General features: G+C 49.2%; 6 protein-coding genes across 6 annotated transcripts; 4 read left to right on the top strand and 2 right to left on the bottom strand.

Annotated features, from left to right (window-relative positions):
- Positions 1–350: 350 nt before the first annotated feature.
- V8C40DRAFT_280025 (uncharacterized protein) lies at positions 351–2,599 on the top strand (the record flags this gene model as incomplete). Its single annotated transcript, XM_083221330.1, has 4 exons — positions 351–701; positions 755–1,482; positions 1,544–2,284; positions 2,372–2,599. The coding sequence occupies exons 1-4, from the start codon at positions 368–370 to the stop codon at positions 2,597–2,599; spliced, it is 2,031 nt and encodes a 676-aa protein (XP_083072008.1). The 5' UTR covers positions 351–367.
- Positions 2,600–2,643: 44 nt separating this feature from the next.
- Positions 2,644–6,111, bottom strand: V8C40DRAFT_247827 (amidophosphoribosyltransferase). The gene is made up of 12 exons (XM_083216413.1): positions 5,688–6,111; positions 5,553–5,618; positions 5,317–5,495; positions 5,111–5,257; positions 4,880–5,032; positions 4,459–4,820; positions 4,383–4,399; positions 4,249–4,327; positions 4,050–4,195; positions 3,887–3,964; positions 3,444–3,829; positions 2,644–3,389 (listed from the first exon to the last, which is right to left on the bottom strand). The coding sequence occupies exons 1-12, from the start codon at positions 5,709–5,711 to the stop codon at positions 3,368–3,370; spliced, it is 1,659 nt and encodes a 552-aa protein (XP_083072007.1). The 5' UTR covers positions 5,712–6,111; the 3' UTR covers positions 2,644–3,367.
- A 653-nt stretch (positions 6,112–6,764) lies between these two features.
- On the top strand, positions 6,765–9,591 carry V8C40DRAFT_247824 (Phosphomethylpyrimidine kinase domain-containing protein). The gene is made up of 11 exons (XM_083216412.1): positions 6,765–7,159; positions 7,347–7,528; positions 7,598–7,680; positions 7,744–8,131; positions 8,186–8,345; positions 8,418–8,568; positions 8,633–8,698; positions 8,752–8,860; positions 8,926–9,141; positions 9,206–9,285; positions 9,341–9,591. The coding sequence occupies exons 1-11, from the start codon at positions 7,107–7,109 to the stop codon at positions 9,377–9,379; spliced, it is 1,527 nt and encodes a 508-aa protein (XP_083072006.1). The 5' UTR covers positions 6,765–7,106; the 3' UTR covers positions 9,380–9,591.
- Positions 9,417–11,996, bottom strand: V8C40DRAFT_247821 (uncharacterized protein). The gene is made up of 2 exons (XM_083216411.1): positions 10,719–11,996; positions 9,417–10,650 (listed from the first exon to the last, which is right to left on the bottom strand). The coding sequence occupies exons 1-2, from the start codon at positions 11,641–11,643 to the stop codon at positions 9,569–9,571; spliced, it is 2,007 nt and encodes a 668-aa protein (XP_083072005.1). The 5' UTR covers positions 11,644–11,996; the 3' UTR covers positions 9,417–9,568.
- Positions 11,997–14,244: 2,248 nt separating this feature from the next.
- Positions 14,245–16,860, top strand: V8C40DRAFT_34374 (uncharacterized protein). The gene is made up of 3 exons (XM_083222864.1): positions 14,245–14,855; positions 14,926–16,230; positions 16,292–16,860. The coding sequence occupies exons 1-3, from the start codon at positions 14,498–14,500 to the stop codon at positions 16,363–16,365; spliced, it is 1,737 nt and encodes a 578-aa protein (XP_083072004.1). The 5' UTR covers positions 14,245–14,497; the 3' UTR covers positions 16,366–16,860.
- Positions 16,861–17,242: 382 nt separating this feature from the next.
- Positions 17,243–20,556, top strand: V8C40DRAFT_247817 (DEAD-box ATP-dependent RNA helicase DBP2 domain-containing protein). The gene is made up of 6 exons (XM_083216410.1): positions 17,243–17,674; positions 17,853–17,983; positions 18,073–19,041; positions 19,098–19,205; positions 19,705–19,833; positions 19,897–20,556. The coding sequence occupies exons 1-6, from the start codon at positions 17,538–17,540 to the stop codon at positions 20,058–20,060; spliced, it is 1,638 nt and encodes a 545-aa protein (XP_083072003.1). The 5' UTR covers positions 17,243–17,537; the 3' UTR covers positions 20,061–20,556.
- Positions 20,557–23,300: the final 2,744 nt, after the last annotated feature.

Here is a 23,300-nt window from a genome sequence, read left to right as displayed (position 1 = left end):
GAGCCAGGATTCGTGTATAAATCGGCCTCATTGGCAGTGGAAACGAGAACAAAGAAATTGACAAGTGTACTACTTCTCACGGAGAAATTTGCTTGGCATAGCAAACGTATGTGCGTCTTTGTTCTTTTCTTAATAAAGAAGACAAAGAAAGATCAATTTTTTTTGTTTCTGGACAAAGAAGAATGTTCAAAGGAGGATAACATGCATGTAAACTTATGGTATCAGGCTGCACAGAACACGTATCCTTTGTTCATGCCTTCTTCACGATCACGGCCCAACATTGCTTTATATACCCCATCCACAAGCCTACGAGTTGCGTTTGTATATCCTCATCCTTATTCTCTTTCATCATTCTGTCACAATAAGCATGGATACCACTATCGAGCAACTAGCAGAAAACTGCATGGAGTGTCTTCGCAAATGTCACATTGACGCACAAGATGACGAGTCTAGAGAAGGGCTTGATAACCGTCTGGCTAGTTTCGGGCTCTGGTGTGACAGTGTCGGAGCCAGGGCCAGGTCTCCAGCCAGTTTGGATAGAAGACTTCGATCACAACCTGATGATCTCGCCATGGTCAAGAAAATGCTGACTTCGTTTTGTCACTATCTGGAGAATTATGCTGAATCGCTACGAGAATCTCAGGACACCGATGAGGCTCTGCGTAATGTCGATTCTGCGTTCGAAAATCTCAGTTTACTCGGTATGATCAGCAGAGATCAGAGAGAGACGACCACAAAGCTAATCGAAAAACAGAAAATAAACACGCTTACGAAGAGGATAGAGGTACTGATGAGAAGGCTGAAAATGCGGGCAAGAAGAATCAAGACACCGACGAGGGGTGTAAAGTTATCAAGGAGAATGAAGATGCTAACGAGAAGATGATATATGAAAGCCTTATCAAAGCTATTGTGTCCAACCCACACAGCGGTAAGAGGTTTATACCACGCCAAAAACTACAAGAAATATGCAACGAACAGGCAGTCGCAAAGGAATTAGCCAGGGTGTTTCCCGAAAATGATACCAGCACAAACGAAAGACTCACATTATCAATATGTTTCGGACGAGCGAAAGACCCATCCATTGCATCCCAGTCATGTCGCAAGATATTCGCCATCCTGGTTCTTATTCATGAACCCAGGCTTATAGAATCATTCCTAGATCACCCACTCTGCGATAACGATCTCCCGTTATCTTCTGATCCGCGGTTCTATAATGCTCTGTGGGCTCCTAAACTAAAACCTATACGCCATGTGAAATTTCCTGATGATATCGATCATTATTGGGTTATTAAAAATTTTACCAATGAGCAATGGTCTGTCCTAGCGCCATCTTTCGAAGCTGATACAACTGGGAAGGGGTGCAAAGTATATGAATTTCATGAGAATGAAGTATTGCCCATTGAAGCAGACCCCAGATATACATACGGCAGTGGATCTGGGTTAGTTGAAAAGGTCAAGATACATAGTGAGCATAATGGCTTGGTGAGTTTACTATCGTTGGCACGAATGTATCCTCAGCCAATTTCGCTAACTAAGATTGCAGGGCAATGATTACTTTCGTCTTAGAACTACCCGTACGTCGTTGATGGGTCTCACCAAAAGAGATATACGTTTTCAGCAGGAGCTGGATGCTTATCAGGAGGGTATGGTTCATATCATAGAAATATGCGCCGCTTTTACGCAAGGAGATTGTCGCGGCTTTCTTTTCCCTTGGCCAGGTGGAGGTAGCCTTAACGATTTATGGGCCAAAGATCCTGGCAATGTCGTTACTACGGCAGGAGTAGAGTGGCCTGAATTCAGTCGATGGATTTGCACGCAATGCCACGGAATAATTAAAACTATCCAAGCCATCCACGAACCGTCTGGTACGCTAGCCGTAAACAGGGACAGAATCCAAAACGATATCAGGCCGCAGAACATCTTGCACTTCATTGAAGACGGCCCACCATTAGGAATGCTTAAATTCTCCGATATACGTCTCATGCGATTTTCCAAGTACGGCTCTTGGCCCGGGGAGTCGTTCAAGGCCTATCGACCTTATATGGCACCAGAACCTAACGTTAGACCTTGGGAGGTTGATATCTGGGCATTCGGTTGTTTATTTGCTGAGTTCCTTACGTGGGCGATTCGCGGCCGTAATGGAATTGAAGCATTCAAATTGAAGCGAGAGTATGATGACAGAGCTTTGTCCAACAAAAATCGCGGAAGGCTTGTGGAAGCCAATTTTTTTGTCATAAAGTCATCCTTACCTGAAAGACCAAGCCAGAAGAGTTCAATTAAAGAGGTATGTGGAAAGATAACGATCGCAGCGGTGAAAAGCAGATAGCTAACTAGTTCTTAAAGTGGTTCGCAGAGCTCACTGACGATCTAGGCCCAGGAATGGCAAATACCTTCTCCGCAGAGTTTCTACGCATCATCCAAGCCTCGATGCTTGAACCCAATCAAGAGAGGCGAGCAGATTGCGAGCAAGTCGAATCTTACTTGGAACATGTTTTGCAGGAAAATCCACCGGATAGTCCATATTGGCACTTTAAAGGAACGACACAATACCGAAAAAGACGAGGGTAAGAACCCGACAGAGGGAGACACTGAATCCTAAATAAAGAGGTTTCTAATAAATAACGAAATTCTCTCTCTTTCTTTCTCTCTCTTTCTTTCTCTCTCTTTATGTGTGTGTGTGTGCATTAAGTATACCTGTTTATTAGAGTCGATAAGTTGTATGTTAGCGGCGTGGATCAAGATGATATCGGAGCTGTCTACGGGGACTATTTATTACATGCCATACTCTCTCTCTCTGCTAGGTATCAATCATCCTTTTATCACTCAAATCCGGAACATGAAATCGTCTATCAAATAAAGCATTGCGCCGCCCCCTATCTAATGGTACCAAACCGATATATCAAGCTGGCGACAGAGGCCTCGCCCAAGCTGTTTAGTGATTGTCGTCTATATGTTTAGCCCTGCATTAATGTTTTTGTGTATCTCTCAGCCCACCCGCCCAACTCATCACCCCAGAAAGCATCTGAACTGTCCGTAACTTCTTTTTTTAGTTTTCCAGGGGCAGATTACGCTCTGACAAATTCTCGCATATTCCACGGCGCTTTCCAAACCACGGGTTTTACGTCGCAGTAGTCTTGACAGTGCCGTCGATAAAGTATATCTCGGGCAGCAGGGCTGACGGTTTCCCCGATCCCTGGTGTAGACTCTGCTTTTCTTTTTTGGTGGACCAAATCCAAGCCCCAAGATGCCTCTTATTCTTTTTCGTCTTGATTTCCACGCAAAGTTGTTCTCACAAAAGATGTCGCAACCGAAGAATGAGGCCAAGTCCAAATAGACTATATGCCAATACAATTTCGTAAATCGTCGATTAGCTGGCAATGTTGTAGATGCTGTGGGATCGTTAATAAACAGTTCAGCTTGGAAGTCATCAGGCCTTGACTCACTTGATGTCCTCCCGGTATGACGGGCTCTTGACGCCATTTCTGGCATCGCCCGCAGCTTGCTGGCCGGGCGCCACATTGACAACGCCACCATTCGCAATAATCATTGCTTCCGAGCAGTTGGGGGTCTTTCTCTTCTTGTTCTTTCCGCGGAGTTGGCTAATGTGCTCAAAGTAGCCATCAGGCACCTCGGTGATGTACTTTCCAGAGAAGACTCCCACTTCAAACTCCTTGACGTCGTTTGTGTCATCAGCTGCTTCGGTACAGGCGTCCTTGAGATCCTGCAGGCTCTGGAAGATGACCTTGTCGGCTTGGATGTTCTCGGCCACCTCTTCAGTGGTTCTGTTGTATGCCACCAGCTCATCAGGGTCGGCAAGGTCAATGCCGTACTTTGAAACACATTCCAGATTAGTGTCATTCTGGGCAGAGTGTAGAATTCAACTTACAATGTGCTGGTTCATAATCTCGGGAGAGCACGAGACGACATAGACACGGGTTGCTCCAGCTTCTCTAGCCATTTGAACCTAAAGTCGAAGGTTAGCCACAATGAATAACAAGTGATTGGTTTCAGAAGCAGCAGTGGCTCCTTGTGGTGAACTGTCCACATACAATCTCTCGCGACGTGTTTCCTCGGACAATTGAGTCGTCAACGATGCAAATGGCCTTTCCATTGAACTCGGACTCGATGGGGGAGAGCTTTCGGCGGATGCCCTTCTTTCTCGCCTCTTGGCCAGGCAGGATGAATGTGCGGAAGACTAAATAGAAGTCAGCTCGTAATACCTATATTGCCAAGCTTCGGGCAACTTACCATAACGGTTCTTTACGAAGGCGTTTGAGTAGGGTCGGTCTAGGCAGCTTGCAAGAGTAGCCGCGGCAGTGTTACTAGTCTGGGTATTTGGTCAGCAGATGATTCCGAGTGTAGCTTGAGTTTGTAAACTTTACCTCTGGAACCGGGATAACTAAAGGGAAATCCGATTAGCATGGTCCTTATAACTTCCCAATAGAGTTAGCTACATACCAACATCAATCTCTTCAATCTCCTTTGCGGTCAACACCTCCCTCATCTTCTTGGCCAGCTTGACGCCCATGTTTTGTCGGCTGCGGTGGACAGAGATACCGTCGATGCAGCTGTCAGGTCGGGCCAGGTAGACGTACTCGAATACGTCGGGAGTATACGATCTGGGCTCAACGATTTGGCGGAAGTGAACAGTGCCGTTCTTCTGGCAAAAGACTGCCTGGCCAGGCTTAATGTCGACGATGTCGGTAAATCCAAGCTGTCTGAGAGCAACAGATTCCGAAGCAAGGAAGTAATCCTTGGCTCCTGGCAGGGTTTGAGAAGGCCGAGAGCCAAAGCAAAGAGGGCGAATGCCGTTTGCATCTCTATAATGGACGTTGGTCAAATTTCCAACATGGGCATCAAGAAAGTTCAATCAGCCTACCTGAAACCCAGGATACCAAAGCCAGTCACCATAGCAGTGCAAGCATAAGCTCCGGTGCACTTGGCATAGACTTCACGCAGAGAGGTGAAGATGTCGTCGACGTTTACTCGAGCCTTGCCAAGCTCATTAAGCGCGTGTGCGAAAACATTGAGTCTGTGGGTTAAAGAGTCAGCAAACAGCTCCATACGACATTCCCTAGCCATTTGATATCATGGAGACGTAGATACGCACAATAGCTCAGAGTCCGAATCCGAGTTGACATGTCGACGAGCTTCGACATCCAAGAACTCGCGAAGGTAGTCGGGGTTGATGAGGTTTCCGTTGACGCTGATGGAGAGACCAAACGGAGAGTTTACGTAGAGGGGCTGAGCCTCAGATCTACGATTCCATCGTGTTAGCATATACTCGAAGCATCGAGTCGTTGGAACAGCACATACGCAGACGAAGTGCCGGCGGTGGGATATCGGACGTGGGCAATGCCGAAAGCACCAGGCAGTTGCTCCAGGAGAGCAAGCCCGTCGAATTCAGAAAAGACCTTTTGCGCCATTCCAAGGCCCTTTCTCTGGTAGACTCGACCCCCGTTGCAAACCGAGATGCCGGCAGCATCTTGACCTCGCTATTTTTCCCTATTAGTCCAAGCAACCAGCGTTTCCAGAGCCAAGATTGAACTTGCGTGTTGGAGATAAAAGAGACTCTCGTGGAGTTCGATGGCAGCCGTAGTGGCCTCCGGGTCTCCGAGCTGGATTCAGGAGTTGCCGTTAGCAAAGACCCATGCAGCGTTGCAGCGAGATTCCATCATAGAACGAACCATCAAACCAGTGACGCCACACATTTTGACTGCGGTGACGGCGGGTTCAGGGGACAGATACAATCGAAAAAAATCAAATCAGAAGGACCAACTGCAACGCAACGATGCGCTACAGAAGAGCAATGGAAGCCGGTCGTGACGATGTTTCGGCGCAAAAACGTCTCGAATAGGGACAAGTTTTGGCGCAGGAGACGAAATTCGCGATTTCGGAAGCTTTCCCAAAGTTTTTTTTTTTTTAAACCCCGCAGGATCTGCCAGACTAGTCCATCACGGCCTGCAAGGCAACGTGGGGTTCACTTTGAAAATATCCCACCAAAAAGTTAGTGAGAGTTTGGCCCGTGCATTTGTGAGATTTGTCAAAGAGCGGCATGAATTGATGGGAATTTAATTTATTTAGGCCCTTGCCATGGCTTTTCTAGTGCTTTCTGACGCTATTCTTGCCGCTGTAGCCCATTACCAAGAATTCGAGGGCGGAGAAGATGCGCAAAGTCGGCCTGTTCGGCAAAGTGGCAAAAAAAATTGCCTCCGATATCACCCTCACAGTGAACAGTGGGGGCATGGCAAGATAGCAGCTGTGTGAACCAATGCCGGAGAAAGAAGTAGATAGCCGCATGGAAGGGGAAAAGAAAATACACCTGCATATGATCAAAGTGATATCTTACATGTGCAGGTGAGACGATTAGATGCAGCGCGCTTAACAATGCAATCGTGTAAGTGCGCATCACCATGATACAACTCGAATAGATACAGCGGAGTAACAACTCCATCGTCAACTATCTACCTAGGAGTAGCTGCCATAAAACGAAGCTTGGTCTTGCAGTTCGAATAGAATCAATCAAATGTCGACCTGATATAGTATATAGTAAATGCGACAAGAAAGAGCATGTGAGGTCGCCATCACTGAGCTTGCCTTGATTTCTGTTATAGAAGATATGTAACAGCGACTAGAGCGTTGTATTGTCCACCCAGTTGAATCCTTCTTATCTTGTCATTGTACGCTTTGCACGGGTATATTCACAATTGTCTTGAAAGAATCTTGGCATGCAGCAAACCACGCATTTCTTGCTCCTTTGCTACCAACCACAGCTTCACTTCTGAGGGGCTTATTGACGCCGATTCAATATGCGAAAACGCCATATCCGGTTCCTCATTAACACAGAGTATCCGTACTATCCTCTCGTAAAGCTATACGGCCAATTCTTACAGCTACATGTAAGCAGCTACAATAAAATACCTGCAGACTGGTCATCTTGGCTTCAAATCAGCTCAGCCCCACCATCTGAAATCTGATAGTCGTATATTTTCTGCCCCACCTTCAAACAAAGCTGCAGTTTATTCCGCGCCCTTTGGAATTGATCAACCTTTGAGCTCTTTTCAAAATCAGTCACTAAATTCGTTCGTTTCATTCAACGTGAAAAGATGATCAACGGCAAGGTCTTGATTATTGCCGGCTCAGACCCTTCCGGGGGTGCGTACGTACTTCCCCAACTCACTTCAGTCCGCACATGCCACTCTCCCCAGTTGGTTGGAGCTGCAATAGTCATGCAATAACAGCTGCTCTCTGAGCTCCAAAGCTATGCCCTCATAAAGATAAAACAATACATTAAGCTCAAAAGAAGGAATCAATGTATTTTACTAATACCCTCTATCTCATTGCAGTGGCTTGGAAGCAGACCAAAAAGTCCTTGCCGCACATGGCTGCTACGCAATGGCATCGACCACAGCGCTAACCATCCAAAACACAAAAGGCGTAACAGGAGTCCACGTCATTCCATCAGACTTTGTTGGAAAGCAGATTGAAGCCTGTCTCGAGGATGTAGGCGCCGACGTCATCAAGACCGGTGAGTTTCCATCTCATATCCAGCACGAAGCTGAGACTTGTCAAGCAATTCGCTGACAGAGCCAAACAGGAATGCTAGCATCTGCGGAAACAATCGAGGTCATTGCCAAACTAGTCACCAAGTACAAAATCCCAGCTCTAGTTGTGGACCCAGTATGACTTCCAAGGCATCCTTTGTCCGAAATAAAGCTGACAAAGGCAACCCTTCATCCATAGGTCATGGTCTCAACATCAGGAGCCCAACTCCTCCCCCACGAAGCCATCGCCCAGTTATCCCAGCATCTTCTCCCTCACACCACCCTCCTCACCCCCAACATCCCAGAAGCAACTCTCCTCTTGACACAGAATGGTCATGAAGTCGGCAAGATACAGTCCGTCGCCGACGTCGAAGTCATGGGACGCAAGATCCAAGAGCTAGGACCGAAATGGGTCCTGGTCAAGGGAGGTCATATGCCATTTCGACGAGACTTTTCAGTAGCAAAGACGAAGGAAGAGCGAGAGATCATTGTCGATGTTTTGATTGGGCCAGGAGGCAGCGTATTCCGCGTGGAGAGCCCGTACCAAGAGAGCACGAGTACTCATGGGACGGGCTGCTCGCTGGCTTGTAAGTACATATCGATGATATCGGCATTTAGAGACGGCGCTGACTGATTTATAGCTGCTATTTCTGCCCGTATTGCTCAAGGCGCCGACGTTCCCACAGCTGTCCGAGGCGCTTGTCGCTATATCGAAGCAGGCATCAAGACGGCACCCCAGATTGGAGGCGGAAACGGACCGCTTGACCACTTCCATTCCACATACACGCTTCCTTTCTCTCCGTTAGTATTTACCACCAGATCACTCGTTATCAAATAATGAGCTCGCATCAGCTAACCCGAATAATGAAACAGAGGATACTTTGTCGAGTACCTGCTCGAGCACCCGGCTGTTCGCGACGTGTGGAAGGAATTTGTCTATCATCCCTTTGTCATGGCCCTAGGCAACGGCACACTACCGCTAGAGTCGTTCAAAGGCTACATCATCCAGGATTATCTCTATCTAGTAAGCACTCTCCTCCAAGTCTTGAGAGAGTTCATCCAGAACTACAACTAATGCTCATTCATAGGTTCACTTTTCTCGAGCAAACGCCCTAGCAGCATACAAAGCAAAAACCATCGGCGACATCTCAAGAGTCCGTCCACCACAAACCCCCAAAACTCCCCAAATCCTAACAAACCATCACAGTCCAACGAAATCGTCACCCACATCCTGCACGAAATGAAGCTACACATCAACTACTGCAACTCCTTCGGCATCTCCGAGCCCGAAATCCAAGCCACCGAAGAACTCCAAGGCAAGCCCCCCATACCCTCCTCCAAAAAAAGTTACACTTCCTAACATGTCATCGTGGTTATTAAGCTTGCACCGCATACACCCGCTACGTCCTCGATGTCGGCCAAAGCGAAGACTGGCTCGCCCTCCAAATGGCCCTCGCGCCATGCCTCCTCGGCTACGGCGCCGTAGCAAAGATGCTGCACGCCCACGCTGCGACCGTCCGCGAGGGAAACACTTACTGGGCGTGGATCGAAAATTACAACGCTGATGATTACGTCGAGGCGGTGAGACTAGGGAGCGGTATGTGTTGGCCCCCTGGTTCGTTACAGACTTGATGTGAGGCTAACTCTGATGGTGGTGGTAGAACTTATCGAGAAGAATATCCGGTTACAGTCGCCGAGCCGGATAGAGGAACTTGTCAAGATCTTTGTGCATGCGACAAAGGTAAGCTTCTGAGCAGTCATTAACCTTGGAGTTGCTTTACTAATGAATACGGCAGATGGAGATTGGCTTTTGGGAAATGTTTCCATACAAATAGACGGATGAAATACACTCGGAGCTTTTAGTGTGATGCTATGAAAACATAGAGGCGACAATAAAGAGATATATCCTTAGAGACGGAATATACTATATTTGATTATGTTGAAAAGGTTTATATTTTCTCCCTTTTTATTCTCTACAAACACCACGCTCCCACCTTCATCCCACTAATCTCCACAACACCGCCCTACGTCTTCTTCCACATCGAAGACTCAACTCTCCTCGGCTCCTGCCCATCAGGCATCATCATATCAAACCCCTGCTCCGGCGGTACATCCGGCACATCAGGAACCCCATCCTCATTCCTAGTCGCTGCGGCTCGCCTCACCCGGCGCGACTGCTGCCCGACCCACGACGAAATGGACCGGAAGCGAGGCCGTCCGTCCTCAGAAGACGAGTTTGTCCCGACGGTTTCTCCGCGGGAGAGCCGGTCGCTAAATCGGCTGCTAAAGTGTTTCCTCTCAGGACTACTTCTGACGGCAATGACATTAACATGTGAGTCAGTGTAGGCTGTCTTGGCAGCAGTGGCAGCGTTTGGGGGCTGGATAATAACAATGTCCCCATCACCAAACCCAGACGATAAGGAGGATACATCGCTCATGCGCATATTCTGGCGCAAAGGTGTCCTCGGCGTCCGCGGCATGTTTCGTACGCCCGCGTTCACACTCTTCCTCGCATTCTCCAAATGTGCCGCCGCCGCCATCTGCGTATTCGGCCGCACGATTGGTATCCTGATCCCCTCCGGAGAAGGAGGCACCTCTGGAGAAGGAGGTATAGAAGGGGGCCACGTCCTCTGCTGCCCCCTTGGCTGAAAGATGTCTGACAGTCTTGAGTCGCGCTTCGGTTTGCGGAATATCATCCCGTATGAATTCACTGTAACACGCTGAGGCGGCGTCATAGCTCCCAATCTCCTTTCCAGCAGTCCACCAGCATTCGTCGCTACCGGAGCCGCGGATTTCTCATTCGTGGGAGTGTCGTCGTCGTCGTCGTTAATGCTACACCATCCGAAGGAGCCCGACCGGATATGAGCCTTCATAGACGTAAAATTTTCGCCCACTTTGTTGGAGACGCGACGAGGGCCTTCCAATATCTCATGGGCTTTCAATGACGTAAACTTCTCGCCCAACTTGGTCGATACGCGCCGAGGGCCGGCGAAGATCTCGCGGGAGGGTGAACTGGCCGGCCAAGTATTCTTTCGTCCAGCAGATTTACGCTTGGATGCTCGGCGCCAGAAGAACAAAGCTAGGACCAGAAGAAGAAAGAATCCACCTACATTAGGAACAGTAAGTTTGATGCGTCATCCAGGAAATGAATCTGTCTTAGCAATATGTACGCACCAATGGTTACAGACGCAATAACGGCTTTTTCAGCGCCTGGGCTTAGCCTGGAAGTTCGTGCGGCCTCTTGTCCCTGTCCTATAGCTGCTGTTCCATTTGGACTTGGAATGCCCGTCATTGCCGTCTCTACTCTCGTTGCCGTTTCTGGAGTCTGTGCTGGCGCAGTGGTGGATGTGGTCGGGGAGCAAGATGTGCTCTCGGTGCTGCTTATGCTGGATTTCTGCCCATCTTTCTCAGTTGTGTATGTCTCATAAGGCGAGATGGCGGCTGTAAGAGAGAGGACAGATCGAGTCGATTTAGAAAAAGTAGATCGCGTGGGCGATGGAGCGCCACTGGTAGTCCTTCCGTCATCGTCGTCGTCGTCGTCATCGTCACTATCATCACCACCAGACGTACTCTTTGGCAGAGCTGCACTTAGAGTAGTTCTGCGAGAGCTGTCGGAGGGCGAAGCGGATCCAAAATTTCCAGTGACTCCTGTGGGAGATACCTGAGGGGGAATAGAAGATGAGGGCGGGGGAGGCTGTTGGGGAGGCGGAGCTGCGGCTGGAGGATTTGAATTGGGTGGAGGGCTTGACTTGGGCGGAGGGAAAAGACCAGAGAGGGGATTTGATGGTAGTGGTGGTAGAGGAGGAGGAGGAGGAAAAGAAGGAAGAGAAGGATGGGGAATGGGGTTGGTGATAGGAAGTCCAACATTAGAGCGGTCGTCCCCATGCTCATGCTCGTCCTCGCTTTCGTCTTCACTCTCGTCCTCATCCTTGTCTCCATCCCGACCCAATAGTTGCAAAAGCGCCCTTCTCCATAATTTTCCCTCCAAGTTGATATCGCCTACTGATTCCTTGGCGTTTGCGGTGTTGTCGTCGAACTGGTCTTTAATGTCGCCTTGGGGATTCCATCGTCTCCTGTCTGTCCTTGAGGTCGGCGCCATGATTCACTGCCCAAAACTGTTTCCCCTTCTCTCCTCTGTCTTTGCGCAGCGTTGTTATAGACCAGCTTCAATCAACGTGCCAAGGTTCATGACGGTATGCAGAATATTCGGTTGCGGAAAAGGAAAAGCGAGTGAGTGAGAGACGAAAATATACAACCCAAACCATTCACCAACCCGTGCAAGAATCCAGTCCTGCACTTTAAACGAAAAAAAAAGATCAACAGAAAAAAACCATCCCCATAACAAAAAAATAAAAGAAAGACAAAGAAACGCCGAAAGAAGAAAAAAACCTCTCTCAAAGAGGAAGCATGAAAGAGGAAGAAAAAAAACGTGGGGATGAGCTAATAAGATATCGCTTGGCCCTCCCGGATCTTCAAAGAATAAAATGGGGAAACGCTCGGGACGGAGCAACCGTCAGGAAACACCGCATAGAGAAAAGAAACTTGAAGCCAATGAGCTTTCACCTCGAATCTGTTACAGGTTGTCGATCCATCTCTTGCGCCTCCTCCTCGGGCACGTTCTGGGGAAAGAAGTGCAATACTAGCCCTCGCCAAAGAAGCATAAAGAGCCGGTGTCGAACCCAGCCAAATTGCGGGAACCCGTCAGTAACAGGAAAGAGACGGGCTTGTTAGTGGGATTATCCACCCAATCTGAATCTCAACTGGAGACAAGGGGCAAGGACACGGACGTTCAAATCTGGCCGGCACTAGGTACGCGTACAAGGAGAGCCGGGCTTGACACACTCCCTCATACAATTTTACAAGGCGATATTGCCCATGATTGCCTCAGAAAAGAGTCCAAGCGCCGCTCTTCATACTGATTGATATGCGATTTTCCGTCTCAAGGACCTGATATAGCCAGGATACGACGCCACAGTGGCCTATTTTGACGATTGCCGTTTTGGGCATCTTTACTTGACAGGCGGCAGCTCCGAGCAATGGAAACATCAGGGAAATACGGAGTCCAGGGAAATAAAGGAAGCCAAAGGATATGAAGTTCAAAAAGGGAATGCTTGCGAAAAGGAGGCCTCAAAATGCAACGCGCACAGGCAATTGCTGCTATAATGGGAGCACCAAGTGTATCGTCGAGCGTTTCAGGTGTAAGGGAGCGCTAGGATATGAAACTGAACAAGTCTTGACTCGTCGAGCTGCCATTGAGAGAACGGGGGAACGTTGCTATCGAGCCCCCTTCATCTGGCAGGGCCAACTGCGGTAAAATAAATACGTAGATGCGCATTGGTATGCATTGAATTTGTCACGAGCTTCTATATTGCTGGCAGATACTAAAAGTTGGGATGACACGATCTACTGTAGATGCGAGTTCCGGCGGTGTGGCTAGTGACAGGCCGGCCCGGGCTGAAATGAGGCGGGGCAGTGGTGGCGCAACCAGTGCAGCTGAGGGACACATGCAGGGAGCAAGATCAGACAAGAGCGTAAAGGTTGAAACAGCAGGACAACGACTGTGCGGTGTCCATCAATTCAGCTGCTTAACATGAATGATTTGAAATTCTGAATTGCCTCGGTTTACAAGAGCAGCACACCCTCAACTCTGCTCCGAGAGATCCTTCAGTGACGCATGCACGTCGTTGAATCTCCAGCGTCAGTGCATGTGATTGGGCGCGTCTCAACGGCCGGCTTCTAACACACGTGAGAATGCACTTGGAAACTTCCATACAACTGAGGATGGGAAGTTCCGCTGGTTATGAGTCTTATGACTCTATCCTGTGGTACATCTCCGGATGGTTCGCGGTAAATGATTCAGCATCGAGATGCATCAAGCTCACCTGCTTCTGATTATAGAGCAACCGCACCGCGGATAGTTCAACTTGCAATGTCTCCCAGCGATACCGGACCAATGGCGTGCTGAAGTTGTGGTTAATCATCTAGCCGCGTTCAATTTACCCAGCGCGGCAAGACGCCCCTCGTACATAATAGCGTGCGCTTAGCTTTCCAAGGCTGCTTTACTCTCCTCCTTTTCCCTGCCATGGACCCTCCGAAAGATCCCGAGATGAGCCTCGAACTCTCCGTCCGTCTGCGCCGCTAGCCGGAGCAGCTTCGGGATCCCGGGGCCTCGATGGGGCTGTCCGTCATTGCGACGACGCACGGATCAAATCGGTGAGATGATGAATGAGAAACTCTAGAAGACGAATTATTCAAAGAGATGGAAGAGGTCACGGGGAGGAGACACGAGGAGACCAGAGAAAACCAAAGGAAACCAGATGCTGCTGGTGTCAACGGCTAGAGAACGCCGTCTGCCCTAGCCAGCTTCCAGTATACCGGAGCACAAAAGTCCGTACGTCCTTCACAGGGCTCGGCTTTCCGGAAAGAGATTACATGTTGCGTTCGTAGTTCGTACTAAGGACCGGCAGTGGACGGAGGCTTGCGCTGGCACATGTCTTCAGCGAGCCCCGGTCCGGGAAGTATAATACTAGTATAATAGTCGTGATCAATTGGTTGAGTCCAATCTCTCTATCGTTCTGGCATGCCTTATCGCCTTTCCCTCCGTGCTAGGGGCAACACCGTTGAAGTGGGTGCCAGACCCAATCATTTTCTGCGTTATTAATTCTCCAGCGGGAAGGCGGATGGATTAGAGAAAAAAAATAGAGAAAAAAATTCAACGATCCGCTAAAGCTCTCGGGCGTCATCAACTTTTTTTTTTAGGCCTTCTGCCCTGGTCGAGTCACTGGACAGCTCGAGCTCCATCCTCTAGCGCACGCTTTGCCTGCTTTTCCTACAATCGACTTGAAATATCGTCTTGACAATATCCTTTTGTCGTCCTTGTCTTCCCTGCTATTGTCATTGTTATTGTTATTCCCCTGTGGTGGTGTTGATCCCGGTTCCGGAGCCCGAAGCAGATGGCTTCACAACAGTCAATGAGAGCCCTCGCCAGGGCTGGCCCAATCGGCCCCAATGGCGTCGCATCACGAGCCTTTTCCACGGCTACCAAGGCCATGATGATGCGATCTGCCGCCCGGCCCTCTGTCGCCATGAAGCTGGCCAACTCGGGTCGCATCGCCTTCCGCAGAGCCTACGCCGACGAAGCCCCCAAGCCCAAGCCCGGCAAGCTGCGTAAGACGTTCAGATGGGCCTGGAGACTGACCTATCTCTCTGCCATTGGCCTCGTTGGATTCACTGCCTACAACATCTACGACGATCGCCACCCCGACGAGCAGTACGAGCCTGATCCCAACAAGAAGACGCTCGTCATTCTGGGTGAGTCAATGCCGCCGCGATGCGCTCACGTGTGAGAATATGTCAAGCTGACCGGAGAATCCGAAACCAGGCACTGGCTGGGGATCTGTTGCTCTCCTCAAGAAGCTCGACACCGAAAACTACAACGTCGTCGTTGTCTCTCCCCGCAACTACTTCCTCTTCACCCCCCTGCTGCCCTCATGTACCACCGGCACCATCGAGCACCGCTCCATCATGGAGCCTGTCCGCGCCATTCTCCGTGGCAAGAAGGCCGCCGCCAAGTTCTACGAAGCCGAGGCCACCTCCATTGACCCTGATCGCAAGGTTGTGCGCATTGCCGATAACTCTGAGATCAAGGGCGCCACCTCCGAGACGGAGATCCCCTACGACATGCTTGTCGTTGGCGTCGGCGCCGAGAACGCAACCTTTGGCATCCCCGGCGTCAGGGAGCACAGCTGCTTCTTGAAGGAGATTGGCGATGCCCAGCAGATCCGCAAGAAGATCATGGACTGCGTCGAGACTGCCGCCTTCAAGGGCCAGACTCCCGAGGAGATTGACCGTCTCATGCACATGGTCGTCGTTGGCGGTGGCCCCACTGGCGTCGAGTTCGCTGGCGAGCTCCAGGACTTTTTCGAGGAGGACATCAAGAAGCTGGTCCCCGACATCAGCCCTCGCTTCAAGGTTACCTTGATTGAGGCCCTGCCCAACGTTCTCCCCATGTTCTCCAAGACCCTCATCGACTACACCGAAAACACCCTCCGCGAGGAGAAGATTGACATCAAGACCAAGACCATGGTCAAGAGAGTCACCGACAAGGCTGTCGAGGCCGAGGTGTCCCGCCCTGACGGTACCAAGGAGCGTGTTGAGATCCCCTATGGCCTGCTTGTCTGGGCCACCGGAAACGCCGTCCGCCCCATCATCAAGGACCTTACCACCAAGATTGCTGCCCAGAAGGACTCCCGCCGTGGTCTTGCCGTGAACGAGTACCTCGTCGTTCAGGGAACCCGCGACATCTGGGCCGTTGGCGACTGTGCCGTTGCTGGCTACGCCCCTACTGCCCAGGTGGCCTCGCAGGAGGGTACCTTCCTTGGAAAGCTGTTCAACAACATGGCCAAGACTGAGAACCACGAGGCCCGTATCCAGGAGCTGAGCAGCAAGCTCAACATTGAGAGCGGCAACTCTGCCGAGGCTGCTCAGGAGATTGAGCTTCTGGAGAGACAGCTCAAGAAGATTCGTGACGTCAAGCCCTTCAAGTACAGTCACCAGGGAAGCTTGGCCTACATTGGTAGCGAGAAGGCCGTTGCCGACGTCAGCTGGTGGAACGGTAACCTGGCTACCGGTGGTAGCCTGACCTATCTCTTCTGGAGAAGTGCCTATCTCTCCATGTGCTTCAGCAGTAAGTCCTCTTTTACACATGATTTCCCCCTTTTGATACATTTAGCTAACATCATCTACAGCACGCAACCGTGTTCTGGTCATCGTGGACTGGCTCAAGTCCAAGGCTTTCGGCCGTGACGTCTCCCGAGAGTAGACTCTTTAGACGAAGAAAAGAAAGAGATGAGAGCATAGAGAGAAGGAAGAACCAAAATTGGCGCAGGGAGAGCGGCTGGTTAACCGCAGCTTTTGAAGCAACCACTACCTATTCTATCATGGGGCACATGAATCTCGCATATGCATGATTGCTCGCGGGCGTCTGTTCTGTGTGTTGAGCGGAGACTTGTTTTATCGTTTCTTTTTTTTATGACATAGAGAAGGCGTCTTTAACCGCCTGGGCTGGAGACTAATAAAAAGCCGGATTGGGTGCGAGGTTAGGATACCTCCTTTGTTTTGTAACTATTACCTGTATTCTTGTTTTCATACATATCACGGGGGTTGGGGGAGACTATGAAGTAGGTTGTTGTGAGAATTGCAAAGGGTGATTACATGACGGTTTGGTGCTTTGGTCGAATTGTTGCCTCTATCTTCCAAGTAGTGCCATTATATATACATTATTTATTGTCTTGAGGCCTGCACAATTCCATGGAGGGTTCTTTACTTGAAGTGAATTCATACCTATGTACGTTGCATATTGAAGGAGATGGAGAACGTTTTAGTGAATTTTTTGCTACAAGATTTATACCATGCCAGTTCCCATCTCTAGCCAACATCATATTCGCTCAGCACAACAATGCCAATTTCATTGCTCAGGTATTCATTTCAACTCTTCCACCTTCATGTGCTATATCTGCATTGGAGAAGTCACACCACAACTCAAATTGGTCAATTTCTTCGTTCCAAAAAATTCAAAAATTCGATTCACTCTAGGGTAGCCAATGACGCGTGATTACATCAGCAAGTTGCCACCCTTAGGTACGTACCGGCAGGCGCCATCGAGATTTTCTTAGCGCTAAAAAAAAAACTGCAGGCAAGAAAAAAAACTTAGGCGCAGACCGAATCCCCCCTGCTTTCCGAATTCCTTCTCTTCCAACAAACATTCTTCAGACGCCAACCTCTGGCTTCTTCTTCTCTCTTTCATTCAATCTCCCCTCATCGCACAGCAGAGGCAAACCATCAGAACCGCTGGTTCTCGGTCTTTCTGACGCGTTCTTTCTTTTCCCCCTTGTGCCCAGATTCTAGTCACTTGAACCCTCGAGTTGACCTGACAACCGCGTTTCCATCCAACTTCACAGAAACCCTTTGCGAATCATCTCAAATCTCGGCAGAATGTCTGGCTACGGCGGCGGTCGATCCAACGGCGGCGGCTACGGAGGCGGCGGTGGTGGTTACGGTCGTGATCGTGGTGATCGCGGTGATCGTGGCGGCGACCGCAACGGTTTCGGAGGCGGTGGCTACGGCGGAGGGTAAGTTGTTTCAGCCTCTCCTTCTCCTTGATCTACGCAGGCTCAAGAGTTGAGATTCTCATCCCTTGGTGATGCCTGCGTGCCAACTGAAAACACTCGTTTCATCGGCTTGATCGATGGACTTGCACATTCATTTTGCATCTGCAGCGAACCTTTGGCTAACGAAAATTTCTTTTAGTCGTGGCGGATTCGGTAACGGCCACGGCGGTGGCTACGGCGGTGGTGGTGGTGGTTATGGAGGCGGTTATGGAGGCGGCGGCGGTGACCGAATGGGCCACCTTGGCGCTGGCCTGCAGAAGCAAGATTGGGGTATGTCTTCACTCGGTGTTTTCACCGTACTTTGGATCCGTTCCTTCTTCTTTTTTCTCAACATTTTTTACTAACTCTGGACAATGCAGATCTCTCCACCCTTCCCAAATTCGAAAAGGACTTTTACAAGGAGGCTCCTGATGTCAGCTCCCGCTCCGCTGCCGAAGTCGACGAGTTCCGTCGCAAACATCAGATGACCATTGCTGGTCGTGAGGTCCCCAAGCCCGTCGAGACTTTCGACGAGGCCGGTTTCCCTCGCTACGTCATGGACGAAGTCAAGGCCCAGGGCTTCCCTGCTCCTACTGCCATTCAGTCCCAAGGCTGGCCCATGGCTCTCTCTGGACGTGACGTCGTCGGTATTGCCGAGACGGGTTCCGGAAAGACTCTTACCTACTGTCTTCCCGCCATCGTTCACATCAACGCACAGCCCCTGCTCGCCCCGGGTGACGGCCCCATCGTCCTGATCCTTGCCCCCACTCGTGAGCTTGCCGTCCAGATCCAGCAGGAAATCTCAAAGTTTGGCCGCTCATCGCGCATCCGCAACACCTGTGTCTACGGTGGTGTCCCCAAGGGCCCTCAGATCCGTGACCTCTCCCGAGGTGTCGAGGTCTGCATTGCCACCCCCGGTCGTCTCATCGACATGCTCGAGGCCGGCAAGACCAACCTGCGCCGTGTGACTTACTTGGTCCTCGACGAGGCTGATCGCATGCTGGACATGGGTTTCGAGCCCCAGATTCGCAAGATTATCGAGCAGATTCGACCTGACCGACAGACTCTCATGTGGTCTGCCACCTGGCCCAAGGAAGTCCGCGCCCTTGCTGCCGACTTTTTGCAAGACTTTATCCAGGTCAACATTGGTTCCATGGAGCTGGCCGCCAACCACAGAATTACCCAGATTGTGGAGGTCGTCACCGAAATGGAGAAGCGTGACAAAATGATCAAGCACCTCGAGAAGGTCATGGAGAACAAGGAGAACAAGATTCTCATCTTTGTCGGCACCAAGCGTATCGCCGACGACATTACTCGATTCCTCCGCCAGGACGGCTGGCCCGCTCTCTGTAAGACAAGCCTTCCATCGGAATTACTCTTGAAATCAAAACTAACACTTTCTTAGCCATCCACGGAGACAAGCAGCAAAACGAGCGAGACTGGGTCCTCGACCAGTTCAAGACCGGAAAGAGCCCTATCATGGTTGCTACCGACGTGGCGTCTCGTGGTATCGGTAAGTATCAGCCCTCTTTATCCCCCTTCTCTAGCAACTTCCAGCAAAAGCACTTGCTGCATACTTTACTCTCGCGTTTAGGGGCTATCTTTTCTGTGCGCAACTGCCTGACCAAACCGTGTCGGTTATGGTTCTCATTATGTGGTGGAGTCTTGATCCGTTGTGTAGCGTTCCCATCTGCTATACTCGTATTTCCATTCTTGTACCCTGCTCACTCCCGTGGTACAAAGGTGGAGGTTGGCATCTCTTGACCCCGATCAAGCTGTCTCCCCAAGGCTCTTAGTCTCCCCTGAAGACCCCCGTGATCACATAATATGTCCCCCTGCAAAGAGGATGGATTGGCATTTTGAAAAAACGCACTTGGATTGGCCCTGGTTTACCAAGGAGTGAAGTACAGATGGACGATGTATCATTATCGCCGTCTCTTCACGTTCCGCGCTGGAGGTTGCTATACATACCCGTATTTCGTTTGCTAACCCTTTCTTTTCGTAATTCAAAGATGTTCGCAACATCACCCATGTGTTGAACTACGATTACCCTAACAACTCGGAGGACTACATCCACCGTATTGGTCGTACCGGCCGTGCTGGCCAGCACGGAACTGCCATTACGCTGTTCACCACTGACAGTAAGTTGGATCCTACTCACAACCTTTTACATTCAGCAAGCGCTAATCATGATTCAAAAACAGACCAGAAGCAGGCCCGTGATCTTGTCAATGTCCTCCAGGAGGCCAAGCAGCAGATCGACCCTCGCCTTGCTGAGATGGTTCGCTACGGTGGCGGCGGCGGTGGTCGCGGCTACGGTGGTTACCGTGGCCGTGGCGGCGGCAGAGGTGGGTATCGTCGATGGTAGAGCAACAAGGGCAGGGTCGGGAGCTGACCACGGTCTATCAGCCAACTCCAACAACCTTCCACTCGGCAACCGACGATGGTAAGAAGGAAGAGATTCGTCATGTGTTACTTGCATCACTGTGACCCGGACAAGGCTCAAGTCAATGACTGGCCGTACCCGGAACGCATGACAGACGTGAAAGGCCCTATGCACTCAAACGGCGTTTGATAGAGGACAGGATTGGTTTCAACTAGACATTGACTCGCATCCCTGCGAAGTCATCGGTTATTTGGTTTTTTGCTGTTGACGGATATTTTGTCGTTTTGCTTTTGCCTCTTTTCTATTTTCTTTTCTAATGGTTTGACGTATATCACATAAGGACACGGGAGAAGGTGATCCATTGTTATCAGTCACTTACTAGCCGCCATGACGATGCATCCATCGACTGGCACAGGCTGCTCTGCCTCGAGGGTTAACATGTATGTTGATAGAGAAAAAATTAACGAGGTCTGGAATATCACGCATTTGGCATGACTCTGGTGACATTGAATGAAGCTGTAGAGTGAAAGAATATCGTTTGATGTGTCGTTATTTGAGAAGAATGTTTGTGAGACTGGTGAATTATATCGTAGGCCGTAGATATGAAGTCTCTTGATTGATGAATTCCTGAGTTGATGTGTTCCTGGGCATGTAGATATGATTGGATGTTTCCATTTCAGCCAATGCAGTTGAAAGTTGTAACAAAACAGGCTTTTAGGCTTAAGTCAACCGAATGCTAATACCATCTTCAGGTAGTTGTATCGAGAGAATCCTACGGAAAAAAGTCACATCACATGCTATCAAAAACTACACGAAAAGACAGCAAATCACGTCCCGCGGTGACGACACGTCGGCTGATCTGATTGCCCCTGTTGAGTGACGAATCCTGCGGTCCTATCGCTCGTCACCCTCAACTTTTTGCTCTTGGTTGTTTTCGAATTTTAATATATGAGGGAGAGGTATTGGAGTGAAGAGGCGTTTGGGATGGGGATCTGGGAGGGACGCGTCTGTGCGGGAACGCGGTGACGCGAAAAACAACAGAATGCTTGATTGAGCTGGTAGTTTTCTTTGTTGCGTTTATTGCTCCTAGGCTGTTTCTTCTTTTACTACCCAGAACTATTGGATAACATACTTTGCTGTTCAGTAGTTCTTTTCGCTTTACATCGAGGTCTGTACGATATCATTTTCACTACTTCTTTCTGTAATGCAAGGGACGTCAACAAAGTCCACAAAAGCGCATCATCAAAATGCAAGAACAAATAACTCCAAGCAAGGGGTGCTCATCATTCGATATACACCTGGATCGAGATCATATCTCTTTTTTCTTTGCTTTTGCGAGGATCGCTGGATGCATATGCTATTACTTATCTTGCATCTATGAGTGTCATTCTCCCTTCATTTTCTTTGATCCCTACCTATCGTCTTTGCATGTATGCTTTTGCTATAATATCTTCTTCCTTCATACATTTCCGCTTTACCTTTACCTTTTCGCTTTTTATTTTTTTTTAAGAAACAACTTCCCTTCATGAACCAAGGGGCTTCTCTCTGGAGCTGAACGAAGCTGAGCTGAGCTGAACACCAAAAAGTCCAAGCTCTCTATAAACCTTCCCTTTTCATTTCGTCTTCTCGTCCTTCTCTCCTCTCCTCATCCTTACGAAACTCAACATGTTATTCATTACCAGGATCACTTCGAATAAAAGTAAAATAAAAAAACGCCTCGCCGTTTCAAAAAGTAAAAAGGACACCCATCAACACAAGTTTTCATCATAAATGATAAAAATCCATCCCATTCATGCAAACCCCCCCTCTCACACAAGAAATAACTACATTCGCCGACCTGAATCCGAACCCGTCTGGTCTTTTACAAGGGCAACACAGACCAAAGGATAAAAGCAACCAGCCAAGACGTACACGTATACGTATATTTTCTATAAACGCGAACCCCGAACCCATACCAAGTAGAAAACCACATCCGTTAAAAAGGCTGCCTAAACACAGCGATCAATCCATCCATTCACACAAAAACGAAATACAATAGTACTTACCAGGCTACCATTTCCCTCATAAAGCTGCCTACCTATTACTTACAAGTACAAATAAAATCCGTGAAAAACGTAAGAACCGTGATAAACGTAAAAAGGGTGAAAAAGGAAAGGTACCAAATGGAAGGAAGAAGACACGCCCTCCCGCGGAAAAGTGAATTGTTGGTCAGACGACAAGCCATGCCATGTCTGTCTGAAACTTGATTCCGCGCCTTGAACAAAAAAAATATGATATGCTATATTACAACTACAACATCCTCACAATAGCGAGCAAATTAATTAATAAAGCATCCAAGAATAGAAACACACATACTCCAACACGTTCACACACATTCGCCTACACACACTTCTATCACGCATAAGAAAAAGATAGAGAAAGGCAAGATATCGTCTATTCTGTACAAGCTTCCTCCTTCATCTGCGTCTACATTACGAAGCCAGCCAGCCAGACAAAATCGGCAACAAGCAAACCCCAAAAACAATCACAAAAAGAGGTCACTGCCGCAGCACAAAAACGCCCGCTCAACCCGCCCCATGCCCACACCCCGCGCTCTTCAATGACACCGAAAGAAGCACTCCGTAAATCCAAGACATCGGCGAACTGATTCAGACGAAACAACAAGAAAGCAAGGCCTGTGTCACACAATACCGACAACTTTGGTTGGCTGGAGTGGCACCCCCAGCGAGCTGACGAGGGAAAAAAACAGTCCACCAACAACAAACCCAAAGGAAGATAAATTACCCTAAATAGAGTGTACTCTTACATTCCAATTACGAGTACTCCGTAAAAGCAAGCTGAAAACGGCAAACGAAACAGAGAATTTTACATTAACATTTCGAAATTCACGGCATGATCAGATCATCTTCCTCAGAGGCGAGAAGAATAATCAATAGTAAAAGCCATCTTTCTCAAACCCTTCAGCTCATTGTTTCAATCAGTATCAAAATCAAATGACTCGCGGAACAAGTAAAGAGAGTAAGTAGTAGGCTACATTGCCAAAAAGAAGGCTGCATCTCCGGGTAGCTAACTCTTAGCAACTCCGGAGATGGGCACAAAAGTCGCGAGCTGAAGCTAGCCCCAACATCCTTTTGCTTCTTTAGGCAAGGCATCTGTTCACACCAGAGGCGCATCGCTTCAAGCCATCTGGATTCTAGTTCCCAAGATTCTGGGATCAGCGCA

Source organism: Trichoderma camerunense (genome assembly GCF_050948025.1).
Source record: "Trichoderma camerunense strain CBS 138272 chromosome Unknown V8C40scaffold_11, whole genome shotgun sequence".
NCBI classification, from domain to species: domain Eukaryota; kingdom Fungi; phylum Ascomycota; class Sordariomycetes; order Hypocreales; family Hypocreaceae; genus Trichoderma; species Trichoderma camerunense.
This window is presented reverse-complemented; position numbering and strand designations above follow the sequence as displayed.

Coding starts and splice junctions, on each gene's coding strand:
- V8C40DRAFT_247827 (XM_083216413.1), bottom strand. CDS start 5,711: ATGTGTGGCGTCACTGGTTTGATG. Junction 5,619..5,687: donor GTGGCGTCACTGGTTTGATG/GTTCGTTCTATG, acceptor TCCTGAATCCAG/CTCGGAGACCCGGAGGCCAC. Junction 3,965..4,049: donor GAAACACGTCGCGAGAGATT/GTATGTGGACAG, acceptor CTTCGACTTTAG/GTTCAAATGGCTAGAGAAGC.
- V8C40DRAFT_247824 (XM_083216412.1), top strand. CDS start 7,107: ATGATCAACGGCAAGGTCTTGATTATTGCCGGCTCAGACCCTTCCGGG. Junction 7,529..7,597: donor CGCCGACGTCATCAAGACCG/GTGAGTTTCCAT, acceptor AGAGCCAAACAG/GAATGCTAGCATCTGCGGAA. Junction 8,861..8,925: donor AGCCACCGAAGAACTCCAAG/GCAAGCCCCCCA, acceptor GTGGTTATTAAG/CTTGCACCGCATACACCCGC.
- V8C40DRAFT_247821 (XM_083216411.1), bottom strand. CDS start 11,643: ATGGCGCCGACCTCAAGGACAGACAGGAGACGATGGAATCCCCAAGGC. Junction 10,651..10,718: donor TATTGCGTCTGTAACCATTG/GTGCGTACATAT, acceptor TTCCTAATGTAG/GTGGATTCTTTCTTCTTCTG.
- V8C40DRAFT_247817 (XM_083216410.1), top strand. CDS start 17,538: ATGTCTGGCTACGGCGGCGGTCGATCCAACGGCGGCGGCTACGGAGGC. Junction 17,984..18,072: donor CCTGCAGAAGCAAGATTGGG/GTATGTCTTCAC, acceptor TGGACAATGCAG/ATCTCTCCACCCTTCCCAAA. Junction 19,834..19,896: donor TACGCTGTTCACCACTGACA/GTAAGTTGGATC, acceptor ATTCAAAAACAG/ACCAGAAGCAGGCCCGTGAT.
- V8C40DRAFT_34374 (XM_083222864.1), top strand. CDS start 14,498: ATGGCTTCACAACAGTCAATGAGAGCCCTCGCCAGGGCTGGCCCAATC. Junction 14,856..14,925: donor GAAGACGCTCGTCATTCTGG/GTGAGTCAATGC, acceptor ATCCGAAACCAG/GCACTGGCTGGGGATCTGTT. Junction 16,231..16,291: donor TCTCTCCATGTGCTTCAGCA/GTAAGTCCTCTT, acceptor CATCATCTACAG/CACGCAACCGTGTTCTGGTC.